The sequence below is a fragment of the Arachis ipaensis genome, chromosome B1 (assembly GCF_059453495.1).
Source record: "Arachis ipaensis isolate K30076 ecotype BB chromosome B1, ASM5945349v1, whole genome shotgun sequence".
Taxonomy (NCBI): Eukaryota; Viridiplantae; Streptophyta; class Magnoliopsida; order Fabales; family Fabaceae; genus Arachis; species Arachis ipaensis.
The window spans coordinates 137,066,290-137,079,686 of NC_142436.1; the positions used below are offsets into that span (position 1 = coordinate 137,066,290).

Sequence of the window (13,397 nt, forward strand, 5' to 3'; positions counted from 1 at the left end):
TGATAAGGAGCAACTGATGATCCAAACTTAGAAATCGGTCCAAAAATGATTTCATCATCCTCAGAATCTGAGTCTGCACAAACAGGACCATCTTCTTCAACCATAACAGACTTCTTTCCTTTTGTAAGTTTCTTCCCTGGCCTACTTCTCAATTTCACATTACTCTTTCCTGCTGACCTATCCGGAGGCAAGTCTTCTTCACTGGACACTTCATCACTACCAGGCCTATATGCTTCATCCTCTGCACTATCGTCACTGTCATGGCTGTCTAAGGATCCCTCTGAACTAGACAAAGCAACAAAGGCTGTCTTGGGATGTTTTCCTTTACCAGTTGTTCTTGCAATATTTCCAATAGCAGCAGCTCTTGTCAGTGGCCTCCTTCCACTTGCTGCTGCTGCTATTTTTACATTCTTACAGCCTCTCTTTGTTTTACCCTTCTTAGTTTCTTTTCCTTTGGACCAAGGTTTCGGAATTGCTGTGGGTTGGGACATTTTTTTGGTGAAATTTTGGGCTTGCTTTTACTGGGTTGGACCATCGTTTTTGGTGGTGGATTGAGCTTAGGTCCAAGACTTGCAGTGGGTTGGGGGGAAATTTTTCCTGCTTTGTTTCGGTTACCAGCAGCCAATGAGGTAGGTGGCTCCTTTGGTTTTGTGGATTCAGTAGTATCTTTGGTTCAGAAGTTGGATTGCATGGTGTTGTGCTGGGAATTGGTTCAGTTGTGACATTGGTGGTGGGTTTTGGGGTGAGGATAATGGTTGGTATCAGCATTAGCTCCTTGCCAGAAACCACTGGTTCTGCTTCCTCAATATACACAGGCTCAGATACTCCATGTTCGTAGTACACATGAATAACCCCCTTGTTCTGCTGAGCCAGGTAACACATCTCCATCAGCTCATTATCATCTGCTATTGCTCTTAAACCAGTTTGCATAGGCCGATTAGGCACCAGCCACCAAGTTTGGCTAACCTTGTCATACCCAATTTTCTTGTGATAGTCTCGGACGAAGAATACATCCAGCGTGTCTGTATCAATGTCCGGCAACTCACAAGTCTCTCCACCGTTGTAAGACATACTCCCATCGGCCTCTGTGATAAATGACCCTCCATGGTGAAATATAATGGTAATTAACGGATCACCCATCTGCCAATATTTACAAAAAAAAATTAATTGATCACACCCATTGTTTGAAACCATACATCACTGCTAGTAATATATTGAAAATGTGAAGGTATAGAATAAATGAACTAGATCACAGAATATGGTGTTAATTAATGTAACAATTAAACATTATCAGCTACTCCTACTTGCAAGAATATAATCATAAACAAATTCTAGTTGGAAAAATCCATTGGAATCCACCAGAATGTGGATCACACAAATCAAGTAAAATAATGAAAGCAAGATCATAACTTTATGGTGTCAAACCCTCCACCCCACATGAAAGAAATATGTGCCATAAATCAAACTACCAACAAAAAAAGGCACACAGAAATAAAGAAAATTTGCCAAATTTGGAGCTAAAGTAATCACTAACTAGAGAGGTTAAAAAATAATAAAATAATATACAACACTAAAGGTGGAGATGAAACAAGAAAAATCATCTAGAAATAGTAATGGTAAATAGTAGTTAATGAAAGCTCATTAAATGGCATCTGTTATCTTCTTCATATCATAGCATTGATTCAGTCCTAATCTTCTTCTACCAATTTCATCATCACTTTCACTAAGAGCAGTTTAGGAATTATTCTTGTATGTACATATTTTATTTCTAAGGTAGTGTTTGGAATCTGTCTTTGGGACACAAATTTAAAGACAATAAAATCTTTCCATTCTCCCAACAAGTGGAGATAGTGGAGGCAGGACACTGAAATGGAAATTTTTTTACATTTTGTTTTTTCTGTTTTATCCCTGAATGTTAAAATTATTAACAAATACATTTCTCTTTGTATCCATCACTATTGTTTCATTATCTCTATATTTGTATCCCAGAAACCATTTTCAAACACTAACTAGGTGTGCTTAACTATGAGTGAAGCTATTTATTTTTGGATAAGCATGGACATTCGGAACCAAAATGATTGATGAGGAAAATAGAATCAGAAGACAAAAGGATACAATTGTGCCTACATGCCATAAATAAAATGTTTGAAAAGAAGATCATTGACAAAAACCAATGTACCTGAACCTGCAATTCTTGAGCAGAAAACTCCAGCAAGGCACCTAAGAGTCTCCTCTTGAATATAGGCAATGCTTCCTCACGCCTTCAAGACATTCAAGAATAGTAATAATATACATTAGGACCTTTTTTTTCTATTCGAAAAAGTGTAGTCATTGGAAACTTTTTGGCAAAAAAAAAAGTTCCCAAAAGTCTTCTATGTAAAGCTAACCAGTATCATAATTGTGTTTTCCAAGAGAAAAATAGTTAAATGAAGCACATAAAGTACAGAAGCACATTTTAGCTAAACTTCAGATAATGGCTTATCATCATTTAAAACCATTCATGAATTTTCTCTTCTACAATTTTCATCATCACTCTCACTAATCAGTCAAGTTCAGAATCCATTATCAGAGTTACAAAAAATTTCAACTCCCAAAAGATCTTTACTTCTACTGTGATCATGCAAACTCTGTTTAACAAATTCATTGATCAGAGTCATTCTCCTGAAACACATTAACAGTTTGGAAACTCCTCCACAACAGCAGTAAACCCTAACACATAGAGAACACGTTTTCATATCATCAAAACACAAGAAACACTCCTACTCTACAATTTTCTTAGCCAAACCACTACGAAAGCCAGTAGTGATCAAACCCTAGCACAGAGAATAGAACAGAGGCTTTCATACCCACCAATTACAATCGAAAAAAATGGCCTGAACTTTTGTGAATATTAGATTAACAACAATATCAAAAAACAGAGGAACCACAATTTTTTTTTCATTTTTGGCTTACCTCTTTCAGAGAAACCAGGCTTCCCAACTATGTGTATGAAGGCGAGGAAAACAGCGATGCTCCAGAGCCAAAGTCTTCCACTGAAATCGGTGCGGTTAATGCAGTCGCACATGCGCCATTGGAGATTGAGGGAGGGAGAAGAAGAAACCTCACTCTGTGTTGTGTTTGTTTCGTGTTTAGAGAGGAGGGAGACAATACGTTATTGAAACGTTGAGGGAGGGACGTAGTGAGCGTGAAACGACGTCGTTTCATGTCATTTTGGCGCCACAGCCAAAACGACGTCGTTTCTGTGAGTCCCACGTGTCACCAGCGCTGCCAGCTAAGCTTTCTGATTGCGCCACTTGTCCATAAATTGCCGGAAGGACAATTTTAAGTCCCGGAGTGCAAGTTCGGGGATGACTCTGAGAAACTTTTAAGTTCAGGGACTACTTTGAGGTTCGAGTGCAACTTCAGGGACTACATTGAGGCTTATCTCTATCAAAATTAAAAAGTCTAACATAACCTTATATAATAATAAATATTCAAAATTACCCCTCTCCTTGATCCAAATACGCCTCCTCCTTATTTGGTCCAGATCCCCTGCCTTTGCTTCTTCCTCGTTGCTGCCTCTCTTTCTTTTCAGTTTACCACTATTGCTCTCTCTAATTTTGTTTTTTATCTATTCTTCCTTCTTTCTGCCTTTTTCTTTATTTTTTTTCTAAAACAAAGTTTAAAATTTTTTTTATTATTCATCACTATTTTCTTTAATATTATTAAATTTGTTGGTGAAATTATTAAAATTTTTTGATATCTAAATAATTTATTTTTGATTATATAAATGGTGGTGGAAAAGAAAAATAAGTGGTGGTAGAATAAAAATCTATGTGATAATGATAAAAGTATATATACTTTTTAATATTTTGTGTGTTTTATGTATTTATTTTTCCAAACATAAAATATGTATATATATATTTTATATTTCTGTCTTCTTAATATATGTTATAATGTTTATGTTTATGTCTAAGATATAACTAAATGAAATCTAGAAAAATGAGCCGATACATAAAAAATTTTTAGTCGAGTTATGTAAAACCTTTTTGTGTGTGCTGGCTATATTTGTTTGAATAAAAGGGTATTCAATTTAAGTTTAATTTTAATGTATTGATAACGTAAAATGTTTTATATAGTTGTATAATTATAATTATTTTTTAAATAATTATTTATGCTATTAATATAAAAAATAATTATTTTTATTAATATAATATTATATAATTAAATATACGTGTAAAATAATTTTATTATGTGAGTACATCAAAATTAAATTAATTTAATTTTCCCAAGTTTGAATGAAGCTCTTAGCTTGCCTCTTGGTTACGTCTGATTCATTGGACTACAATATCTTTGTTTCTTTATTTTATTCATTTTACCACAGAAAAAGAGAACTTGGTTGTTTCTTAAATCAATCTTCACATAATACGTTTTCAGTTGGCATGCATTAAGATGAATATGAAAGCTCCATGGTACGGGTGTGCATGGTCCGGCCTGGTCCGAAGATTCGACCCGATTCCGAACATTTTAGGGGCTATTTTGGTGTGATTTTATCGGGTCTAGGGTCGAGTAAGGGTCTCAAAAATAGACCCGGTCATTATTTCAGGTCGGGTCTGGGCCATGACTCGGGTCACCCGAAGTCAGCCCGATGATCCGGTCATCATCATACACAATTAATATTTTGTGTTATTAGTGATGGATGATGACTATTCTTATGTGAAATTTAAGTATTGTAAACCTTAATATTTTGTGTTATTAGTTATTATAAAACTATAAGTTAATATTTTATGTTTAAAATGCATAAGATTTTAAACTAATGCATAATATTGTGCTATTTATATTGATTTAAATATTTGGTGTTATTAGACAATATTAGTATTGATTATGGTTATGCTTTAATTTTAGAGAAGAGTTGGTTCTTGTTATATTTTTCTAAGTAAATAACCATATCAAATATTGGTTTATGTCTTGGAAATTTGGATATTTTCACATGCTAGCTTATAAGAAGGTATCAAGGTAATGTAATGTTAACGGTCCGATTTTCACCCGGTATAATCGTGGCCTGAAAGTGTATAGGTTTCATCGGGTCTAGAGTCGGGTTCGGGTCTAATAAATAAGCCCGATATATATTTCGGGTCGGGTCTGAGTCACATCAAACCCGATTTCACCCGACCCATGCACACCCGTACTCCATGGAAAGAATTACTATTTGTCAGTCGAGTAAATAAATTAATGATTAATAGCCAAATTAATTTTTAAAAATAAAATATTTTTAAATTTGTCATTAAATTTTTTTTTAAATTAAACTAGTTCCATCAAAAATTAAAAATGAATTATATTTGTTCTTCTGTTACACTATTAACAATTTTTGTCAACGATTAATAATGTAGAATATTAATAGATAACATACATGATACTTAATATGTCCAATTAAATAATGACTAAATATATTTATAAAAATCCATTAATTTAGTTGTTAGATCATAATGGGAATATGATTTATGTAATTGAAAAATTAAATAACTAAATTAATAAATTTTTGTAAATATATTTGATCAATATTCAATTAGACATATTATATATCATGTATGCTGTCAATTAACATTTCATAACATCAATAGATAAATTATTAGTATATATTTTTTTTATTGGTTCCTCAAATTTACGGTTTAGTTTTTTACTATTTTAGTTTTTGGACCCTTTTTAATATTGAGTCAACAAAAAAATGACCACTTTTAATAGTGTCATTTCGTTTTAGTATTTAAATAAGGCAAAACAAAAAAACGAAAAAGAATTTATAAGATGTGCAAACAATTTTATCTTTTTTTTAATTCTGAAAGATTAAAATAATAAAGGTCTTGAATGCCATGGATCACTACGAGAATTTGTTCAGTAGGCACATTTTGTATGTTTACCAAACTACTAATTGGCATTACACCCTTGTTAAAATCATGGGATAAGTTACTCAAATACTTATTTGCCTTGGGAGTGATAGTGCTTGTACGTTGAAAACACTCGGTTTCTTTGTTTTGATAATTTTTCATAGATTTCTTCCATTGTTGTTAATATATGGCCCTGTATTAATTTACTAGTTTTACTATAATGGCTAGTTTAATATTATTTATTCTAGTGTCTACATTTTATAGTTGAAGGGAACATAACTTATTTGATTATTAGTATACAGTTATACACTATACACCTTTTGGTAAGATTTTTACCACAGGCAGGACCGTGAAAGTTTTGGTTTAAAAAGAGAAAATTGGAAAGAAAAGAAAAAAAAATGGAACTAACGCAGACAGGATATTGAATTTCACATTCTTTTTAAGAATTGATATTTACATAGAAATGCCATCATAAGCAGTTCAACGCTCCTAAGCTCAAAATTGGTGCTATTACAATATTAACATATTTGTGTTTCATTAACCCTTTAACTATAAATCTATAATGCATTTTACAATTGATTCTTACAAGTAGCTATAACCTACGTATTATCTTAGCTTCTAATTCATTTCAGAGCTAAGCAATGCTTGCCTTGGAGGAACACCCAGATCATTTGATAACTTCTTGCATAACTGCATTGCATGAAGAAAATATAGATATCATATCAGGCTCACTTTTTTTTTTTTTTTTTTTTGGTTGGGGGGGGGGGGGGGGAGAGTGCATGTAACTTTCTGCATGTATTTGTACCTGTCTATATATAGATGCATCTCCATAAGACTTCCTTAATTCTACAACATACAATGATGGGCTTATTTCAAAAACCTGATACATTTGAAGTGAAATTAATCTTGTTAGCATCAACAAACTTTGTAGAGTAACATTAAGCTCTAAATTTTATCAGTACAAGATAGGTTAAGTTTGCTGTAGATATTATTATTTACCTCTGCCGCAGCTAAGAGGCTGCTAAGGGTTTTGTGTGTTTTGTTCTCTTGTATAACTTTCAACTGAAATATTGAAATTAAAATTACTTGTTAGCCACTCTTGATATTTATTTTATTTGCGAGTTTAACAAATATATAAGCAAAATGATACCAACTTTGCCATTTTTCTTTTGGACTTGAAATCCCATTTTCGTCACAATATCCTCAATCCTCTCTACCAAATCTTTAGCCGAAAGGTTGGACGTGAATCTTATCTTCCTTTCAGAGACATCCTGAAATTCAAGGAAAACTATAAGTGAAAGACAACAAGAATGTCCAGAGATACAGAAAATTGTTTGAAATGTGCAATGTAAGTTTTGATAACTTCGATTTTCACACCTCTTTCTCAAAAAATCCAGAGAGGTCGAGGCATGACGACATCCCAATCAACTGAAATGCATTGATAAGAGTTGGTGATTGTGGACTCCTTTGCTCAGCGTCTAGTTGCTATTACCAAGAGAGTAGTTTTCGATTACAACAAAATAAAGAATGAAAGAAAAGGTAAGGAGGCTGGAAGAAGTGGCACCAAGCACAGATGCCTGTAAAGTTTACAGACATCTGAAAGTTCAAAAGTATACCACTTCATTCATGGAAAAGGCTTCATTGTCAATATATATGTCCTCTTCCTCATCCTCATGAGTTGCCGGAGCATATCCTTGTTTGAACCATGGATCTTCTTTGATCGCAGCCATTGTTATTCGGGTTTCAGGGTTGGGATCAAGAATCTTTTTTATCATGTTTTGGGCACCGGCTGAAAGCCATTTTGGTATCTGAACATCTCCTTTCAAAATCTGTGATCGCTCAGAAAATAATCAAGAATTAATTTATATAACTTTATGATAACCGTTATTAAGAAGATAACATAAGAATCATCATTTGAATACCTTTTGGTAAAGAACTGCAAGATTTCTGTCATCAAATGGGAGGTATCCTGTTAGAATTACATACAAGATCACACCACAGGACCATGCATCTGATGTTGCACCACTGTAGCCCCTATTAGCAAGAATCTCCGGCGCGACGTAATTAGGACTTCCACAAGTTGTATGCAATAATCCATCTCCCTGGAATTTTTCATAGAAATATGTTATCAACAAAGTTAATAAAAATAACCATATTAATTTTGTAATGAGGTGTGGTTCATAAAATATCTTACCCTGAAATGTTGGGGTAAAGCACTAAGACCAAAATCAGTTATCTTAATGTTTCCTTTGTCATCCACTAGTACATTCTCAAGCTGCAAGGAAACAGATTCAATTAAATAAACTGTCAAAGAAAACTGAGCAGTAAGTAATGCAGTTTCAATTTAAGCTCAACAAGTATTCTAACAGTTATAAAGATGGTTGAGAAAGAACCTTGAGATCCCTGTGGAAGACACCTTTATTGTGGCAATAGCTCACACCATCAATCAACTGTTGGAACAACTTCCTACCTTCAGTTTCAGAAAGTTTACCCTTGGATGCCTGTGAATGAAGGAAGCTCATACATTAGTAACTTTATGATTCTGTTTGGCATCTCTTAATATATGTACTTTTTTGTTTACTATTTACAAGACTCAAATTCAAGATTAAGAAAGAATGGCCAGCCGGATGCGCAAGTATCCTACGTTAACGCTGGGTTTGGAGAAGAGCCGCACCCAAAGGGTGTAATGTATGCAACCTAATCTGATAATTACATCAGTAGCTGGTTACACGGCTTAAACCCATGATCTTGAGATTACACTGGGATAACTCAACTGTTACTTTAAGACTCCTCTTAATTACTAAAGAAAGAAAAAATTAACACATTAATAAGCTAGATGTTGGTTAAATTAACGTCTTTTATGTTCAAATTCTTTAATCAAAATCCTCGAGGTAGTTTTAGCATGCTCTTCAATTCATATAGATCAAGGAACGTGAATGACAAGTTATTATTGAATCCTTACAATTTTGTCAAATAACTCCCCTCCTGTCACATACTCAAGTACCATATAGATTTTTGTTTTGCTGGCCAAGACCTGCATAATTAGAATATATGATAATCAGAAACACCAATCAATGGTACAAATGCAAGCTGCAATTGCAAGTTGTAAATCCAATAGATTACTTTGATGCTTTGTCCATTTATTTTTAGTATTATTGTTGCTTATGCTATGGGGCCACTACATGATCACATATTTCATTCCTGAGCAACAGCAGGAACAAACTACTGTAATCTATGAGCCAGACCAATAATATACATACACTTGTATTATAGGACCACCTAATCTGAATAACTTTATTTTCTGCACAAGATTTGATGCCCATGATTGTAACAAGGAGCATATTTGATGGCCTTATAGCACAGTCATGATTAGTTAATGCAATGGAGGCCCATTCAAGTCCAACATATATAATTTAATATTTAATGATAGTTACAAATTAATTATCTATGTGTACATAAGGATAAAAGATGCCAGATGGATAAACACACAACCACATGAACATGATATTCAATTATTAATGCGTGGACCCCCACCAACAATTGTGGAATTTGAAATGTTAATTGAGAAAAGTTAAGGTTAAGAGTTAAGACTTAAAGAAGTAACGCAATCCAAATATTTAAGCATCTATAACATATGCTAGTATGAATTAGTCAATGACTTTACCGGATAAAAATGATTATGAGGTGCAGTCCAAGCAAGAATAAACAGGAAAATTATTACTCTGAACCTCACAAGGAATTGCAACACTAATGCATGACGTGCAAAGGTGTAACACAATACAAATACTAAGTTTATATTAAAATGAAGCAAAGTGGAATTTCTAACGTGGTTTGATTGGACCAAGTAACTTGCTCTAAAATTAATATATAAATTCTCACCCCCTTCATGACCTCAAGACAATAAAATAAAATAAAGTATTTTTTTTTTTAATAGGTCAAGCAACCGTCCATTCATAACACATGCTGAGAAATCAAAATCTGGAAATGGGTTGGCTACTAATCCAAACTGCCACGTTAAAAATATTACTATGAAACAAACCCCTATTCTCCAAACCAATGTAAGACAAATCCACCGTTGAAACCGGCAATAATAAAATAGTGGACACCTAGTGAACGTGCATCCACACAAAAAATTAGGATAAATAACCTACAACGAAAGGCACTGAAAATGGATTTCTATGTATCAATAGTGAATCAATACCTTATCTTTAATTAATTAATTAATTAATAATATGAAAGTGATATTTTTCCCATGGAGAGAGGAAAGGGTGTGAATTTCATTGTGGTAGAACCCACTGGCTTTGTATAACTGTTTTTATGCGGAAAAGGGAGGCAAATGAATGTATCAATCAATCATTCTAACGTTTCTAGGTAGCAATTTACGTTTTTAAGTTCATGAAGAGCCATTAGTTTAGGGTCACATATCCAATATTTAATAAAACAATGCTGTTTGAAGAGGAAACCAAAAAGTATGTTATATTATGCTCTATTAACAAATGTTCCTAGTTAAAATTTCAATCCAACTACAGAAAACAAAGGCGTCTTTCAGATCTCAAAATGACAAATACAATTTGTCGCTTTTCAATGTTAGATCATTTTTTGTTATCAAGAACGAGATTGAACTTACTTTAGATAATTAGATAATAGTGGATATTATTTTATTGCGATATGATAAAAGACAAAGGATAATAAATTTAGGAGAAAATAAAGAATTTAGTGTTTTCTAAATTCTAAATTTTAAACTATAAATATATATATATATAAATATTAAATCCTAATACTAAACTTTACATCTAAATTATTAATAAAATATAATAAATAACAAATCAAGATTTATTTAATTAAAAAAATACAGCCACCAACTCTAGCGATTAAGGTTGAACCATGAAAAAGTAAAAGAAAAAAAACGATTTTATCTCTTTACATGACGACAGATAACGTGTACAACGTGTCGTAACTACTAAAAAACTAATATGAAAAAGGAAAGAAATGCAAATGAGGGTGGGTTTGGGTTGAACGTGTAAATTTGGATGTTCCGGAAGATGCTGCGATGTTAGAGTGATTCTGGGTTGGCCTATTCTCGGTGGAGAATCTGGTTATCTTCAATTTACGGAAACGGAACTAATACTAACACTAACAATGCCTTTTATCCATACCAATATCCTACAGAATTATTCTGGAGTGTTTCGATCCTAAATTCCAAAAATAGGACTAGGAGTGGGAACTAAATTCCAAACAAGGAATTCTCAGCGAAACTGCGAAACATCATTACTTTTTTTTTTTTTTTTGACAGAAGCGAAACATCATTACTGCTCAGTGTTTCACAATTTTTTTACAAAGTGCAGAGTACGGATTTTAAAAGCCAAATTAAATTAAGTATCCCTAATTACGAAAATTAAACTCAATTAGATAAGATTAGCAATTTTTCCTCTTTTTGTGTACCTCGAATAATCTAACAACATTTGGATGCTTGAGTAGTTTGAGTGTGGCAATTTCCCTCTTTATCTGCAATTTTTTTTGCACGTATTAGATACATAACTTATATGAATTTCAGAAGAGTATTAGAGAGATAACTTATATGAATTCCACAAGAAAGGATAAGAAATTAAGTAAATAACCTGATCAGAGACGTTAAGGGTGGTGATCTTGTTCTTGTCAAGGATCTTAACTGCAAAAGGATGTCCAGAATGAGTATCCCTTGCAAACTTGACTTTTCCGAAATTGCCCTCGCCTAACGTCCTTCCCAACTCGTATTTCCCAAGTTGCCTTCCCTTCCCTTCCTCACTTCTTTCATTCCCCCTCCTCCCAAGACTCAAAATCACCATTCCCAATTCACCAAACCCCGATGAATAACAGAATCAGATGCAATGAATCGTGCAGTGGCAATTCAAATTTTGTTTGTAACTAACACCACCAAATGCTGCGGAAACTGAAACTAAAACCGAAACTGAAACTAAAACTGAAAAGGTTCAGGTCAAAACAAAGAAGGGAAACGCGAAGAGAAGAATAAATAAATAGCCTCCGAATGTGGAAAAATTAAACGGAGGTGTGAAGATATGAAGCCAGCAAAATGGCGAAACAGGATTGGAACATATGTGTGTGTGTGTGTGAAGAATGGAAACACTCTTCTTCCCTTTTTGATGTTTTGAGCCAAGTGCCTTTATATAACTACTACTTGTTCAATGCGTAAAGAAACTATTCTGCTGGGTAACCAATCACTGACGCGGCTAATTAATAATTTTTTTTTTTAAATTGTTTTTAGAAGAAACGTAAATTTATTTTAAAAATTTTAAGACTCATTTTAAAATTTATTTTAGAAATTCAAAATTATTTTAAAAATTTTATTTTAAAATTTATTATAAAAATTCATAATAAAAAAAATATCCACAACGTACAAAAAAATATTAAAAAAGTTTAAAAACTAAACAAAAAACATCTAAAACTATTAAAAAATTATTCAAAACACTCGACGGCACTGCATTAGCGAAGGGAGGGCGGTGCACCACTGCGGCGGTGGTCGACGAGAATGGCAGAGACGCGCAGGTAGATAAGGTGAGAGGGATTAAGGTTTGTGTGATTATTTTTTTTTAACGTGTATTGTCAATGTGGTTAAGGTGAAATTAGAGTTAACTCTTTTTGGGAGCTTTTTTTATTTATTAGACATTTTTTTTTAGTTAGTTGTAGTTGACTGCACTCTAGTTAGTTTTCTAAACTTTTTTAAAAGATGTAACATTACGGTTTTATGCGTAGAATGAGGTTAAAAAATTTTGATATGAAAGTAAAATGAGTGATATACTTTAACATGGTAATTGTTTGTGTTTTTTAAAATTGTGGGAGTACACAAATCGGACCCTCCGATTTGTGTTTAAAAGTTAAAAAAAAAATTCAGAATACACAAATCGGAGGGTCCGATTTGTGTTAGAAGAATTAAAAAAATTCAGAATACACAACTCGGACCATGTGAGTTCTTTGGTCATGAAATTTTGCTTCACAAATCGGATGGTCCGATTTGCAGCTGATGGAATTTGAAATCTGAAGCGTGGAATTCGGACCCTCCGTTTTTCTTGTTCTGGGTAATTCACAACTCGTAGGGTCCGAGTTCTTCTTCCTCTAATCCCACAACGAGGTGAAGCACCCCTCCTTCCCATATGCGAGTCTAACACGTTCTTAGCTTCCATATTCAAATTAATTAAATTAAATTCTTTAAATAAATAATTATAGTATATATATAATATATATAAAAAATAATTATTAATTAATAATTTATTTTAAAATATAAATTATATATTAAAAATATGTAAAATAGTATATATATTATAGTTGATTTTTAATATTTTTGTAAAATAAGTTTATTCTCTTAATTCAGTGTGAGCGTAAATAATTGGTTTTTGAAAGATTATTGGTTAATGGTTTCACTATTAGAAAAGACCAAAGCTGAGCCACAATAATTAATAAAAACATTGACGAGATATCTACTTGTATTTTTGTATCATGATTCATGAAAATAACCCAACCATCTCTCCCTCCATGTTGGCA

The 13,397-nt window shown here is 33.0% G+C and overlaps 1 protein-coding gene across 1 annotated transcript; it reads right to left on the reverse strand.

The window, feature by feature from the left end:
* Positions 1-6,280: 6,280 nt before the first annotated feature.
* Positions 6,281-12,090, reverse strand: LOC107635498 (CBL-interacting serine/threonine-protein kinase 1). Its single transcript, XM_016338992.3, has 12 exons — positions 11,480-12,090; positions 11,304-11,366; positions 8,824-8,895; positions 8,255-8,362; positions 8,056-8,136; positions 7,784-7,963; positions 7,478-7,690; positions 7,239-7,346; positions 7,016-7,132; positions 6,861-6,923; positions 6,667-6,741; positions 6,281-6,551 (listed from the first exon to the last, which is right to left on the reverse strand). The coding sequence occupies exons 1-12, from the start codon at positions 11,684-11,686 to the stop codon at positions 6,480-6,482; spliced, it is 1,359 nt and encodes a 452-aa protein (XP_016194478.1). The 5' UTR covers positions 11,687-12,090; the 3' UTR covers positions 6,281-6,479.
* Positions 12,091-13,397: the final 1,307 nt, after the last annotated feature.